Source organism: Lacerta agilis, chromosome 14 (assembly GCF_009819535.1).
Source record: "Lacerta agilis isolate rLacAgi1 chromosome 14, rLacAgi1.pri, whole genome shotgun sequence".
NCBI classification, from domain to species: domain Eukaryota; kingdom Metazoa; phylum Chordata; class Lepidosauria; order Squamata; family Lacertidae; genus Lacerta; species Lacerta agilis.
Window position 1 is genome coordinate 49,670,747 of NC_046325.1, and position 15,452 is coordinate 49,686,198.

A 15,452-nucleotide genomic window follows, 5' to 3' on the forward strand; every position below is an offset into this window, starting at 1 on the left:
TTTGAACTGCTAGGTTGGCAGGAGCAGGGACCGAACAATGGGAGCTCACCCTGTTGCAAGATGAGTAAAGCAAGATGAGCGCCGCAACACCAGAGTCGTCCGCGACAACCCAACGGTCAGGGGTCCCTTTACCTTTAATTATTTGTATATTACCATGAACATTTTTGGTAAAGGCTAACAGTACAATTCTGTACATGTCTAGTAAGTCCTATTTTCAAGTGTGTTTACTCTCAACAAAATGTGTAAAGACTAATATATGTATAACTTGTCAAGATATCAAGCCAGGTCACAGAGTAACCCAATTTTGGCCAGCCAGAATATATTACTGCTAGTGTAATCAATGTTGTCCCACATCCAAGAAAAGAAAACCTGGCTCACATTTTGCACACGCATACACTCATAAACTCACTGAAGTCAGCAACAAAAACCCCAGAGGCTAGGACTGAACCTGTTGTAAACTTCTCAAAGTAGACCTTCGTCAAGTTCTTATCATTTTCTGATTTATCATTTCCCTGCCTTTTTGTGCTCCTCCCAACAAAAACAGCTTCTATCACAAAGTAATGTTTTCTTTTAGTCAAGACCAGGTATTCAAGAAGACAATCATTTATCTCTCCCAACATTTATTTAATCTCTCAACTATATAAAACATTTATTTTAAACTATAATAGGATTATAGAAATAATATAATCTTTTAATGTAATTTACAGTACTCACCTTGGAAATATAACACATTTAATAAGATGTGAACAATCAAGTCCAAACCTTCTTTTGCTCAAATACTGTTCTACTGTGGAAAAAGAAGACTCCTTTGTCCTCAAGCAAACCAATAGTTCTTTTGAAGATGTTTCTCGGTTCACTCAAATATCGTTTGGAGCATGGAAGTATTTTAATAAAAACATCTCGAGGCATTGGGTTTGTGGATCTAGATGTGCTTGCAGTCATGTCTGGTACACATCGCCTGCCGTTCAATTCGCCAAGTCACTTCTTCGTAGGTACAGTGGCATATAGTGCAGTCGTCCGTCTTTACCTCTCGACCTGCAGGGATGACTGTAGTCTCTGCAAAGCAGTTGGGCCCTGGAACAGAAGGAAAGGGGGGGGCACTGTGTCACGTGATGCAGGCTGCGCCAGGTGCACCAAAGGTGGGATGTGGAGACGGCCTGAAATCCTCTCTCTGACTCACAATGTGGACTCAAGCAAATCACAGCCTTACAGCCCACAAACACGTCACAAAGTTGTGGTGAGGATCCGTATGGTAAGAACGGCAAAGCTTTTAGTGTATTCCAGTTACAATGGCAAAGCTTTTAGTGTATTGCAGTTATTTTTAGTAATGAATGACCCTTAGGGAATCTCCAAATGCATTCTGAAGCAGAGTTTATTTTATTTATTAATTTCATAAAATGTATATTCCCTTTGATTGTTTAAAAAAAACTTCAAAGTGATTTACAAAAGAAAAAATATCAAGAAAAAATCACAGTCATACTTTAAAACATAGAATAGTTAAAGTACTAAAACAGATTTAAATTACCTCATCTTTCTAAGCTTCTGGGTAGGCTTCTCTAAACAATAATGTTTTTAGCAGGTGCTGAAAAGAGTACAGTGAAGGTTCCTGCCTGATGTCAATAGACAGGGAGTTCCAAAGTGCATGTACAGCCACACTAAACAATTGTGTTCTTACAAATGTGAAATAGGTATTGTGTGGCACCTGCAGTAGTGCCAATTCTGCCAATCAAAGTGGTCCCAAGCTTTTGTGGCGCAATCAAATGCTTCACCAAGAATGCATCAAGGCTGTCAAGACTTAAGTATTCTTGCTAAAACAACATTAAAGTTTTAAGGACCTATGAAGTGAGGGGGGTACAACAGGCTGCTGGTCTTGAGCGGCAACCAATGGGCAGGGCCTCCCCTCCCCTTTACCAACTGGTAAGGATGTGCACTCATATCCTGCTATCTAAACACCCATTGTTTGAGAATTCACTTATCCAAACATGAGGAATCTGTGCCCAAACCTCACTGCAGATTCACATACCCAAACAGCTGGACCTGCACGTGGTACTTTAAACAAATAAGCAGCCTTAAACAAGCCTTCCTTTTTGTGTTTTGCTGGTTCACAGCAGCCATTTCACCAGAAACCATGGAGGGAGGCGGGGAAAAAGTGGGAGATATCAGACAAATGAGAGCATTTTCCCCTTCCTTGTTTGCTTTTTGCAAAGTTTCAGTGGATTTTCCTGGGTTTTCCCCTTCATTTGGGGGTCAAAATTCCATGGTCGGGAACACATTAGAAATTTCCCCATGGGAATTAACAGAAATCATTGACTAGTTATGTGAGCGCCCCCCAACAAATGATTTCTTGAGGGCGCATTGCGTTCAGAGAATGAGACCTGTGTGTCCTTATCTGCACTGTTACCAAGGAAACTTCTCCCCACTGCCTCCGCTACTCCACCATCCTCTGCTCAAGGAGTCCTGCTATTCCTCCCTCCATTTTCAGTTTCAGGAGAACGTTGCTCCTAGGCCTTCTCTCCAGGAAGCACAGATCCCACTTCTGACACCAGGGTTACAAAAGGTGGGTGCCACACCCCACTCTGTCAAGCGATAGCAAGATCCCAGGGGGTTCCCGGCACTCACCCAGGTTCTGTGTTCCTTTGGAGAATTGAGACACGGCAGATACTGTCTTAGCTTTAAGAAATATGGTTTATTCACCTATTTACACCTTCGGCCTGCATGGAGGGAGTCCAGATCTTATGGCATGGTCATTTCAAGAGAGGCTTGTTCCCCACAGCAGCACAGCCCTGGAGGCATTTCTCCCAGTCATCTCTGCAGCCAGCCTGCCCAAAATGGATGCCAGTCTCCCTTCTTCCCAGAACACCCAGTATTATAGATTTGGATGGGGGACCCCCTAAACCCTAGAAATTAATAAATGGTAGGGATTTCATTATTTGGTCATGTGAAGGGAGAAATACAAGCTGCAAGGAATTCCTGGGTTAGCCTAGGCAAAACAATCTGGCCAAGCAAGCCCATTAAGAAACAAGAGAGGGCCATTGAGAGCCCTTGGCAATGCAAGAGAGCTGTCCTTGCCTTGAGGTGTGAACAGATACTGGGGGGCCGGAAGGATGCCAGGGTAACTGGGTGGGAGGTGACAGGAATAAGTTGTGAACACTAGAAGATTCTATGGAATCAGGAAGAAATTTCTGACAGCTAGAGCTTTTTATCTTTGGAATGTTCTCCCTCTGGAGGTGGTGGACTCTCCTTCCTTAGAGGTTTTCAAGGAGAGGTTGGATGGCAATTTGTCAGGGAGGATCTAGTTGAGATTCCTGCATTGCAGGGGGTTGGACTAGATGACCCTTGGGATCCCTTCCAACTCTTCAATTCTAAGAAAATATGAAAGCTCTAATCAGCTAAATAATCATATTGATAAATGTAGATTTCAGGTTTTAAACACCCGTGGCGTAGTGAAGCACTTTCCCTGAGGCATCAAGCCTCAGAAAATAAAACAACTCTATACCTGTAATTACAGGACTCATTTTTGACTAATTATGACCTATTTATTCGTACTAAATAAAACTGTTGGCAGATTGTGACTGAATGCAGACACCAACTGTCAGGAAAGAGACAAAACCTTAAAATAGAACAGAATGTTTGCTCTGGCTGACAGAGACAGCAGAATCCCACCTTTTCTAGTGTGACATCTGCCACTCAGGAGCCCATCACAGGCGAGTACTATTTTGCATTTGGCTGACTTAGCCCCAAGGAAGGGGCGAAACGTGTAAGATATTGTGTGGGGATTATGGTTGGATTGGCGCTGGCAAGCCACGTCAATTCTGCAAAGGTTGGAAAAACAGCGCTGGCAAGCCACGCTGACAGGAGCGCCAGGATGGGGATGCACGTGTTGGCAGGGACAGGAGAACAAAGGAGTGGTTGGGAAAGTACTGGAAAGTCACAAGATGAGCAGCGGGAGGGGCGCATGTGTGAGAGGCATGGAGGATGAGCACGTACGCAATGGAGATGTCATGGGAGGAGTTTGGGGGTGTCACCAAAGGAACCCAGGGCAGGAGCATTTCCTTATATGGTGTGGGTTCCCACCTTTGGGTGAGGAGTTTCCTTATTTGGTTCTGAAACTGTCTGAGTGTTAATCATTAACCACTATGTAAGATTACCAATAAAAGGGAGCCCGCGGGCGCTGTTTGTGGTCGCCTTCCCGTTGATACCATCCTGTCCATCGCATCGTTCTTTGCCAGCGCAACAATATTGGAAAGGATTGAAGTCAGGTTCAATGAGAGAAAAGGGGGACTGAACAAGTCCCTCCACTGATCCCCGATAGCCCCATTCTGCTGCTAAGCTTTAGGCATTAATTTAATAAATAATAATAAGCTAATATTAGAAGGTGCTAGAAGAAATCAGGCGGAGTGGCTCAACACTGTTTCTGGCTACTATTCAAGGCTTTAAGGGTGAAACCTCAAAGGTTCAGAAAGCATACCCACAAAATTTAAAACTGATCACAGAAGGGTAAGTGCACAGCATCCAGCCCACCATCTTACACTGATACCACCTGGAGCAAAGGACTATGGCAGACAATCACTCAGCATAGTAGGAACATTCTCTGCTAAAAGCACAGAACCAACATTTGGACTCCTGCAAAACCAGGATTGTCACTAAAGGCCCTGCCCTCCTTAAAACGAATAAAAATCCTAATGACAGTGGAATTGGCCTCTCGCAGTGGAAGAGGTTAAGAAAGGAGGCATCTGACCCAGCCCAAGTGATGTGGACAAGCCCTTAATCCACAGGTGTCAGACACAAGGCCCGCGGGCCTAATCCGGCCCGCCAGACCTCGTCATGTGGCCTGCGCGCGCCTCCCTCCCTCCCGCACCGGGGAGGGAGGGCGCGCGCGCTCACTGCATGCAGGGCCGGAGCTGCCATTTAGGCCAACTAGGCGGCCGCCGCGCTCCTGGCCCTCCTGCGCCCGCCCACTTCTCCAGCTGGCCGGCGGCCCGCCTTCGGGAGGCTGAGGCAGGCGCTGCTGCTGCTGCTGCTGCTCTGCTCTGTCATGCGCCCTCCCTCGTTTCTGCCAGCGCAGGCGCAGCAGCAGGCAGCAGCAGTTTCCCTCCTGTTTGGCGTGGAGGCGGAGCTGCTGGCTGGATTCGACGCGAGGCGACAACGGCGAGGTAAAGGCAGCTGCGGGCTGGGCCAGGGGCGGCGGGCGAGGGGGAAGCCCTCTTTCTAAAAACAGGCAGCGGCGCCACTACTTCCACAGGTAACTCGCTGCTGGAGTCTCCAGCACAGCTTTGCAAGTGAGTTGCGAGGCTGAGGCTGTGCATGCCTCATGTTGAAGAGGGAGCCTGAGCCAGCTCCCGCAGATCAATGGTCTCCAGTCTCCGTGGAAGCCCGTGCCTGCCTTTCCCTCATTGGATCTGTCGATCACTTTCCCGATCACTTCCCCCCTCCCTCTTGTACCGCGCCTGGCTGCTGCTGCTGCTTGAGGCTCTCTTTTTCTCTCTTGCGGGGAGGGGTCTGGGGAGGCGAGGGGGGTGGAGAGAAACGTTTCATTCAGGCTAAACTGGCAGTAATTTAATCCGATCCCTCTGCTGAGAACAGACAGCAGTCGTGGTCCTTTAGAAATTCAGACAGCTCCCCCTGCCCCCCCCCACCATGTTTTTGGTGTAATACAGATTCAACCCTAAAGCCAAATCGCATCGAGGAGCCCCCTTGCCGTGTCGTTGCTGGGCGTTTGCCTTGCCCGGTAAGTACGGCTGAGGTGTGACAGCGCAGGTCTAGCCGTGCCTGCTCAGAAGTAAAGTAATGAATCGCCATTCATTGTGGTTTATCTTATTTGTCTCAAGCCTTGCGCACCGATGAGACGCAGAAGCCCCTTGTGCGAGCAGGCAGGACAGGACCCCGCCCGCCTCTCCCCTGCCCTCTGTCCCGCCCACCTCTCTCCTGATTTCTCCTTTTTTCACTTTCCCCTCTTCGCCTCTCCTCCTCTTTATGGTTTACCTGTTTTCCCCATCCCCCTTTTCCCTCCCCCCCCCTCGGTCACATCTTTTTCCAGCCTTTCTTTCTCTTCCCCACTTTCCCCACTTACCAAATTCTATTTTCCTCTCCTCTTTTCCACATCCTTCCTTTCCCCTCTTTCTTTCTTTCTTTTTCTCCTTCCTTCCTTCCTGTCTTTCTTCCTCTCCCTCATTCTTATTCTTTCTCTCCCTCTCCTTTCTTTCTTCTCTCCCTCTTTCTTTTTCTTTCCTTCTTTATTCCCTTCCTTCTTTCCTACTCTTCTTTCTCTCCCCTCTTTCCTCCCTCTCTCCCTCCCTCTCCTGCATGTAACAGATTGCTTTGTGCCTGGGTCTTCTCACATGGTGACTATTCAGTAGGCATGGTGCTTGTTTACTAATTAATGGGTTTGTGTATGCTAGTCCTATCAGAAGGGCCATGATTTACACCAGTGCCACCGTGCTCTCCTTTCACCCCGAGTTAAAATGATTGAAGTAGTGCACGGAGTGGACACATAGTCCTACAGATAAAACCGGCCCTTTGAGGGTGACCAAACTGCTGGTGCGGCCCCCGATGAATTTGAGTTTGACACCCCTGCCATAAAACAACTTAAAGCACCAAAATCCCTGAAAGAACAAGAAGCTGTTCTTGGGATGGTGTCACACATATCAAAGTTCATCCCAAGATTCACGGAAATCACAGCTCACCTGAATGGTACTAAAACAACAAGACGCTTCAAAACACAAAAGAAGTTATCACCCGACTGAAGTATTGTGTTGAAACAAAGGAATTAACAGCTACTGCCTCACAGGCAAGAGTTGTGGCTGCGCTGCTGAAGGAAGGCCCCTTGTGGCAGGTACTTCAAGAGCATCAACATCTACTCAGCAGAAGTATGCTCAAGTTGAAAATGAACTACTTGCTATTTTTTCTGGGTGTCAGAATTTTCAACAGTACACTTAAGGGTACTTTGCAACTGTAGAAACTGATCACAACCTCTTGCAAACATACTAGAGAAACCTCTAACCCATGGGTAGGCGAACTAAGGCCCAGTGGCCAGATCCAGCCCAATTGCCTTCTAAATGCAGTCTGCGGACAGTCTGGGAATCAGTGTGTTTTTACATGAGTAGAATGTGTCCTTTTATTTAAAATGCATCTCTGGGTTATTTGTGGGGCATAGGAATTTGTTTATTCCCTCCCCCCCCAAAAAAATATACAGTCCGGCCCCTCAGCCCCCTGCTGAAAAAGTTTGCTGACCCCTGCTCTAACCTCTGCTCAGCTCTGATCCTGAAATGAATTCAAAAGTAACACAAGCCTGGAATGACACCCCTTCAGCTGATCTGCTCTCACACAACCGTGCAGAAGGAGAAAAGGCCAAAGAGAAGGGACTCGGAAGAACAGGTGCCCATGATATTTCAACACCTCCCTGCAACCACAAACTGGAAGAAATCAGGCAGAACAGAGAGAGGCGAGGTCAAGTAAAACAAAAAAATGTTAGTGCAGAATGTCTTGCCTGCAAGCATCAAGTTACACTGGCCATAAGAGAATTCTGGAACGATTAAGGCAAAACTCACAGCAGAAAATTGTCTGATTTTTGAAGGGGAGAAGGTGGTAATCCCAAAGAAAGGAGTATTTTAGTATTTTAACTTCTTGAATATTTTAATGTATTGTAAGTTTTCCTGATTTCATAGTTTTATCTTGTTATAAACCACTTTGAGGTGGTTTTCTTTTTTTCTTTTCTTTTTTACAGTCAAGTGGTATATGAATTTTATGAAATCAAATGATCAATAAGAGATACCCTCTCCTGGCCTAGCATGGCAATGCCTCTCATTCTTCCACTATTGTTGCCAGCTCATGGAGGGGAAATCTACACACATATAAAAAAAAGTTCTGAAAATGCTTTTTTAAAAGCGTTTTTAAAAATACACTGAATTTTCCATAAGGCTCACTATCGCTATCTAGTGTCACATTGTATAAAGGTAAAGGTAATGGTACCCCTAACCGTTAGGTCAAGTCACATACGACTCTGGGGTTGCGGTGCTCATCTCGCATTACTGGCCAAGGGAGCCGGCATACAGCTTCCGGGTCATGTGGCCAGCATGACTAAGCCGCTTCTGGCGAACCAGAGCAGCGCACAGAAACGCCGTTTACCTTCCCACCTGAGCGGCTCCTATTTATCTACTTGCACCTTGACGTGCTTTCGAACTGCTAGGTGGGCAGGAGCTGGGACAAAACAACGGGAGCTCACCCCGTTACGGGGATTTGAACCACCAACCTACTGATAGGCAAGCCCTAGGCTCTGTGGTTTAGACCACAGCGCCACCCACGTCCCTCATCACATTGTATATTGCACTTAAAACACACTTAAAACATTTTATTTGCAGCTGTATAGATGAGTCCTGAGTCTTCAGAAAACTGCTTGCTTGCCTACCTACCCCTTTGCAGGAAAAAGCTCTGTGATGCATGCTCATGGCGTATGAATTGCCTATGTGATAAAAAAAAAAAAACTGCAGCAATAATTTAAGCTCAATGACACTTCCAAAGAAGAGATTTAAGCAGCAGTTACATCATAGATTTCTAGCATAGGAAGGAACAATAGCTAGCTGAATAATATTGTTCAACAGTCTGCACTCCCCTCCAGGTAACCTTGGGTAATTTCTTCAGAGGCAAGAGTCATCTCCACAATCACCGAGATTATTCCTCTCTGATACTTCCATTTATTTCTAGAGATCTCCCATAAAGTCAAATCCTACAGCATTTGTAGTTCTAATAAGTCCACAATATGAATGGGAGACCTTGCATGCTACCTGTTTCAACAGAGAACACTAGAAAAAGCTCCCAACAGTTTTAATATGCCAGGGCTGGCCCACCCATGAGGCAAGGTCAGGCAACCACCTCAGGGGGCAGCAGATCCCAATAGATCCTGATGCAGAACTTCACTCACCCCTTCTTCCCTGGTGGGGAGGGGAGCACCATACTGTGGTTTGCCTCAGATGTCCATATGTCTTGGACCAGTTATGGTCAATGTACTTAGAAGTTACCGTAATAGAAATAGCACCCCACTATTCAACACAACCTTCCAGTTGAGCCAAAATAGCATTTTCTTCAGTGCGAAAGTAAAATGTCTTGTTAAATCTGAAATCAATAGGACTTCAAACTATTTTAATTTTGAACTACACTCAATGTTTGTTTGTTTTTTAACCAAACTTTTAGGCTTCTTAAAAGACTGAAATTAAAGTATTAGTAATTTAGAACACTTCAAAGCTTTGTCCTCGAGGTGGTAGCTGAATACAGTAATATGACACAGATTAAAATGCAAAGAAGGAGAGGGAATACCTCACAGGTATCCAAAAGTCTAATTTATAAATATTAATCAGGCTGAAATTTTATTAAAGGACTCTTCATCAATAGAACTTATAGAGCGAGGCCTTGTTATTTCCATTAGGTTTTACTGTGTATGAAAGCTGGAATCATTAATTCAAAACCCGTAACAAATTCTACAGGATACGCCTACTAATTGCATCATCATCATTAAAACAGGCTTGCTTGAAAGTGCTTGAGTGCTTGATAGATGACATACAGTGGTACCTTGGTAGGTACTTGAATGGCTTGGCTCCCAAACAAATCGGCCCCCAGACGCTGCAAACCCAGAAGTAAGCGTTCCAGTTTGTGTACATTTTTCGGAAGCAAACATCCGACGCAGCTTCCGCTTGAGTGCAGGAAGCTCCTGCAGCCAATCAGGAGCTGCGCCTTGATTTTCGAACCGTTTTGGGAGTCAGACAGACTCCTGGAATGGATTAAGTTCGAGAACCAAGGTACCACTGTATAAAATGAAGATTTTAAGATCATTTTTAATTCTGCGTGATGTAAACTTCCAAGATATCAAATGCTGAACTGTTATTAAAACTGACTTTCCATTTTAATGGTCATTCAATTTCCTGTTTCATTCCATTCCTTATTTCCCATTCTGCCCTATATTTATCTCTATTTGTTTTGTTTGAAATTATATTTTACAAGTGAGACAAAGATGGATTTGACATTCTGAACCTAGTTTTGCTGGAGGCCAGAATTTCAGCAAATAAAAAATTCAGCTCAAATGAAAGGTAATATCATGAAAGCTAATAAAAAGAATTTATTTCATAAAGCTAGGTTAACATAAACCTATATATCAACTTCTATTTGTGTCAATAACGTAAAGATTAGCTAAATTTGCACAGAAGATGGGAGGTGATCCTGGAGTGGCTCCCTGCCACTAAGCATTTATTACATTTTAATCTCTCTGTTTGTTGATGGAATTCCAGACCTCTTCAGGCTTGCACTTCAGTATATAGTGCAATATATTTTAATGTCTTTCACTCTGAAATCTTTCACTCTAAAAAAAAAATAGCACTACTATACTCAGTATATAAAAGAGGGAAGTAGATTTCACATAAAACAGTCCTGTTTTGAGGTTTCTAAGATCTCTATATCCATCTATATCTCATGGATGCCAAGAAAAAGGGTGGGTTCTTTATGCTTTTGTCAATGAGGTTAACACATTTGTGCTTGGCAGGAACTATTTATATGTATAGTTTGAGGTGGCCCTCCCATGAGTTTTTGCCTTAATAGTCTTTGACAACAGAAAGCATTCACATTGGTTCAAAAATAAACAAGGAATTAATGTTTTTATGTGTTATGTCTGTTTTTAGCGTAAAACAGATTTTCTGTTAGCTACTTGATTAGAACAGTGGGGGCGCTATGGGAACATGAGACGGCCATTTGCAGCCCTGTCAGAGACCAGGCTGAGAGCTATTCTCCCCCTCCCCCTGCTCCTGCTCCTGACCAGGATCCTGAGGCTGCCCAGGAGCAGTGGAACAGTATAGATTTGGAGCAGAGGGATATAGTTTGGAAGGCAACAGCTGGGCAGAACTGAGTGGGGAACAGCTAGGAGAAGAAGATCAGGGAGAGAGAGAATTAACAGACTTCCTTTCGCTGGAAAGTGTCCAAGCGCTCAGTCCAAGGTCAAGGAGAGCAGATAAGGTAGCTACACAGAAGGTTGCGAGATCAGGTAGCCAGACAAGGAAGTGACATGGGTGGCTCGGGGGGGAAGTGGGTGGAAACCTTAATTGGGAGCACCTTTCCTCCAAGATGGAGTCTTTGTTCTTTTGCTGTGAACATTAAATTCTCTTTAATTGGTAAGAGACTATTTTCGCATTGTTCTGCTTATCCACGGCCAAAGAGAGGGAGGGAGCCGCTTCCCCGAAGCCTGACAAGCACCAACACAAGTCACCAGACACATTGGCATTAAATAAACAGTTTCATCCTGTTCAGATCTGTCCGGTGTCAGCATCTGATGGAGCTCATGGTTCCCTACGGCACATTGCCATCAGACCTCATTCTCAGCAGGATGGTGGTGTCCTTCCTATGCCAGTCAGCCAGAGAAAGTGTGCTGGTGCAGCTACAGAGGGCAGTGACACAGGCTGCACCTTTAATTTTGGATATTTGGAGAAGCTAGGGCGGAGAGCCATTCCTACCAGTGCACACTGGTAGAAGCTGGGGGGATAGGAGCAGCCAGCACTTGTGGGACTAGTCAGAAGGCGGGGTATCCATGGGGTCCTATTTCAGGGAGAGGTGATGGACCACTGCCACATGGAAATTGTACTGTTCATAAGACACATGCTGGCCAGAGCAAGCTAATGTAGGGAGTCTGCTTCATGAGCTCCAGGGAGCCCCAACTCACAAAGCATCAAAGCGAGTGCAGCAGACAGGCATGTTCAGCAGCAGCGCAAAGAGGCCAGGAAACCCCATTTCGCCCTCCTTTCCTTGTCCTAAAGGAAACCCAAGCTCTCCATGAAGAAACTCAGTAAGCTACATGGACAATTACGCACGTTGTGTGCCAGCCGGGAAGTGGGGACTTCCCAGGGTCTGTCACATGTACAACTATCTGCCTATTGTGAAAGGGACCCTAATGTGATTAACAGGGCCCATTAAAAACTTAATGCAGAATCTGAGGTTGGCAGTGCATGAACAGGGAGGGTCACTAATTCGCTCCCCAGATATCATGCCCAGTAACACTGAACTGCTTAGGCCAGATGGAATTCACCTCACAGGTGTTGGCAACAACAAATTTTTGACAAACCTTCAGAAGGGCCTCCACAAGAGAGACTGTTCTCGACTGGAGAAAAGGCTGACTAAAATATTTCTGTCCCTTTTCTGGTGGTTAGGTATGAGAAGGAAAAGAGTTAAGTTTTAGCCAAGTGACCCCCTGAGGCACCTTTCCTGGTGATGGCCTGGCCTTGAGGTCTGCTCTCTAGGTTATGGGGCCTTGGAGTGGGATATGAGCCACCTTTGAGGCCCACCTGCCTCATCTGCCTGGATCTATGGGGGGGGGGGGGGTGATGCATCAAGGCCTATCTACTCTCCCTTCATGGTGTGGCCTGGGGAAAGGCAGTCCTACTTCCATTTACCAAAGGCATGAGCTCCATCACACAAGCAGCTGCGGTTTCGCCTTATGTTACAGTTAGCTCCTGCACAAATAGTTGTTACCCTCTGCATCTGTTTTTTATTGATTTAAACTTAAGTAAAGTAGTCCTAGTTCATACAACTCTGGGTGCTGGACTCTTTATTTGGCCATCAGGTAACAAATACCATTCCCTACAAGAAAGGCAGAGGGACATGGGTGGCGCTGTGTCTAAACCAGAGAGCCAAGGGCTTGCCAATCAGGAGGTCGGCGGTTCGAATCCCCACGATGGGGTGAGCTCCCATTGCTTGGTCCCTGCTCCTGTCCACCTAGCATGTCAAAGTGCAAGTAGATAAATAGGTACCGCTCAGGTGGGAAAGTAAACGGCATTTCCGTGCGCTGCTCTGGTTCGCCAGAAGCAGCTTAGTCATGCTGGCAGACAAACGCCAGCTCCCTTAGCTTATAGAGCGAGATGAGCACCGCAACTCCTAACGGTCAGGGGTACATTTACCTTTACCTTTACCAGAAAGGCACATACATACATGTCAAAACTGCACTTTTGTTAATGTTGTAAAGATAGTTTTTTAAAAATAGCTGAACCTTTAAGCCAACTGCAGCTTGAATTTGTTGCTTACCATTTTTGCAGATAGGACAGCACTGATCTGGTTCATATTCGGGATCCACGCAGTCCGTCTGAGGACATGCAGACACTGTACACACTACTTCGCCATTGGCTTCACAGCGGCATTTTTCACAAGGCGAAACCTGAAAACAAAACAAACTGTGTTTCAGCTTAGGGACTGTCAGATTTCAGGTTTGAGGTCTACTTTGTTTTTACTAGAATCCAAATGGCCACCAACCAGAGCCGGGTACAAAGTAGTTCCTTGGGGAAGGAGGGTAGCTCAGGGGACAGAGCCAATTGCCTACTGCACCTCATTGGGATTATTACCAGCTTCCATAAATGTGCCCATGTTGGTGTTGCTGCTAAGCAGTATTGAACCGTAAACTCCTGGCCAATCTACTTCAGACCATTCGACATATACCAATAGATCCTCATCTATCTTCTGCGTACCCTTGTTTTAGTCAGCATATTTCAACAGGTTAGGCTCTTAAGCGTTTAATTTCATGTTGAAACTTCCTCTTCATAGTAATTTGAACAAGGAGATAGCATGAGTTCATGTGAATATGCTGATGCCAGATGCCCCCCTGAAAAATCCCTAGATCCCTAGATCAGCCAGAAAATCCTTAGATCTGCCAAATCCAAACTCTCTTATCTCATCTCAGTTCAGAATGTGCTGTAAATGAATTTGAACCACAAACAGAGTTAAGGATAAACATGTGCAAAAAAGGAGGGGGGAACATGACAGTACAATAAAATTACTCATTCAGACTCCTTACCAGCATTACAAATGTTAAATAGGAAAAATGAGTTTACAGCTCTGCAATCCCAGTCTCTGCACTCTGCTGTAGCTGAAGGACGCCACTGGTGGATTCTGCAGGAGGAGAGTCTGTCCAGGTGGGGGCAATGTGCCTGACGACTGATCCCACTGCTTGCCCAATTTATAAGTCCTTAAGAGCAGCCTTGTTCATGGACTTAAATATCTCAGCTGACAGATCAATTGAGTGCTTGGTTAACTTTCTATTAGGAGACCCGTTCTCTGACATTTCTGAAAAGGCAGGTTGTTTTGCCTTCAGAGCAGCAATTTTAAGGAGAAACGTTTGTGAGGGTGCTAAGTTAAATTCTTCGGTGGTGCAAATTTCTATTTGGCAGAATGCCTATTTTAAATTGTTATTTTAACTGCGCAACATATTTTATTCTGTTTGTGTGTATCTTGTTTTGGCTTCAGCTACACAAATGAATAAACAATGACAATAAAATACCTGCAAGAGGCCAAATCATAACCATATATGACAACATTAGACAAACGCATTTCAACAGAGAAGTCCTTATAAAAAGCCTAATATACTAACAGAAACCTGAGCAGAACAATTATGTAAGAAATAAAAATAGTGATTGGAACAGCACTTCCAGAATTAAAAATAATCACATATTTAAGAAACTCACAAGTTGCAAACTAAGACTCACCAACTGGCTTTGGCTCTTGTATGTGAGACTTCAAAGAAGGAGGGCAAGACCTGGAAATAGACTGGGAACCAGTGCAGATTAAAAAGTGCAAACTTAATATGGTCAAGCTGTTCATTGCAATTAATCATCTTGTGGCAGTTTCCAGACTGTTTTTTAAAGAAAACACCACGCATAACACACTGTATGTAATATGTCAAGATCTCCTTCTCCCATGCCAACCTGCCCATGCATTAAGATTAGCAGATTGGGGCTCCCTGTGGTACACAAGATGTGGGATCCCATGGAAGGGCCTTTTCAGTAGTGGCTCCATGTCTGTGGAATTACCTCTCCACTGAAGGGTGTCTGTCTAGCACCAGCTTTGGTGTTTTTTTTAGATGCTCACTTTTCTGCTATTTTTATGAAGCTTCTAGTTATGTAATAAATTGTATTTAATAATCATTGTTTTTGATGCTCTTGCATATTACATTTTAAAGGTAAAGGGACCCCTGACCGTTAGGTCCAGTCACGGACAACTCGGGTTGCGGCACTCATCTCACTTTACTGGCCGAGGGAGCCGGCGTACAGCTTCCAGGTCATGTGGCATGACTAAGCATGACTAAGCCGCTTCTGGCGAACCAGAGCAGCACATGGAAACGCCGTTTAGCTTCCCGCCGGAGCGGTACCTATTTATCTACTTGCATTTTGACGTGCTTTCAAACTGCTAGGTTGGCAGGAGCAGGGACCGAGCAACGGGAGCTCACTCCATGGTGGGGATTCGAACCGCCGACCTTCTGATCAGCAAGCCCTAGGCTCTGTGGTTTAACCCACAGCGCCACCCGCATCCCTTCATATTACATTTTAGATCACCTTATATTCCTGTAAACTGCCCTGTGAGCATGTTTGGCTAATAATAAATACATCTGTAAGTCAAACTGTCTCCATTCAAGGAAGGGCAAAGCTGGTGAACCAGCTGAT

At 45.1% G+C, this 15,452-nt stretch overlaps 1 protein-coding gene across 1 annotated transcript in view; it reads right to left on the minus strand.

The window, feature by feature from the left end:
* Nucleotides 1–553: 553 nt before the first annotated feature.
* Nucleotides 554–15,452, minus strand: part of VWC2 (von Willebrand factor C domain containing 2) — a 29,024-nt gene continuing 14,125 nt past the window's right edge. Inside the window, exons 3-4 of the mRNA XM_033170161.1 lie at nt 13,048–13,177; nt 554–1,074 (exon numbers count right to left, since the gene is read on the minus strand). Coding sequence (XP_033026052.1) covers nt 923–1,074; nt 13,048–13,177 — 282 coding nt within the window. The 3' untranslated portion in view covers nt 554–922. The remainder of the gene's footprint in view (nt 1,075–13,047; nt 13,178–15,452) is intronic.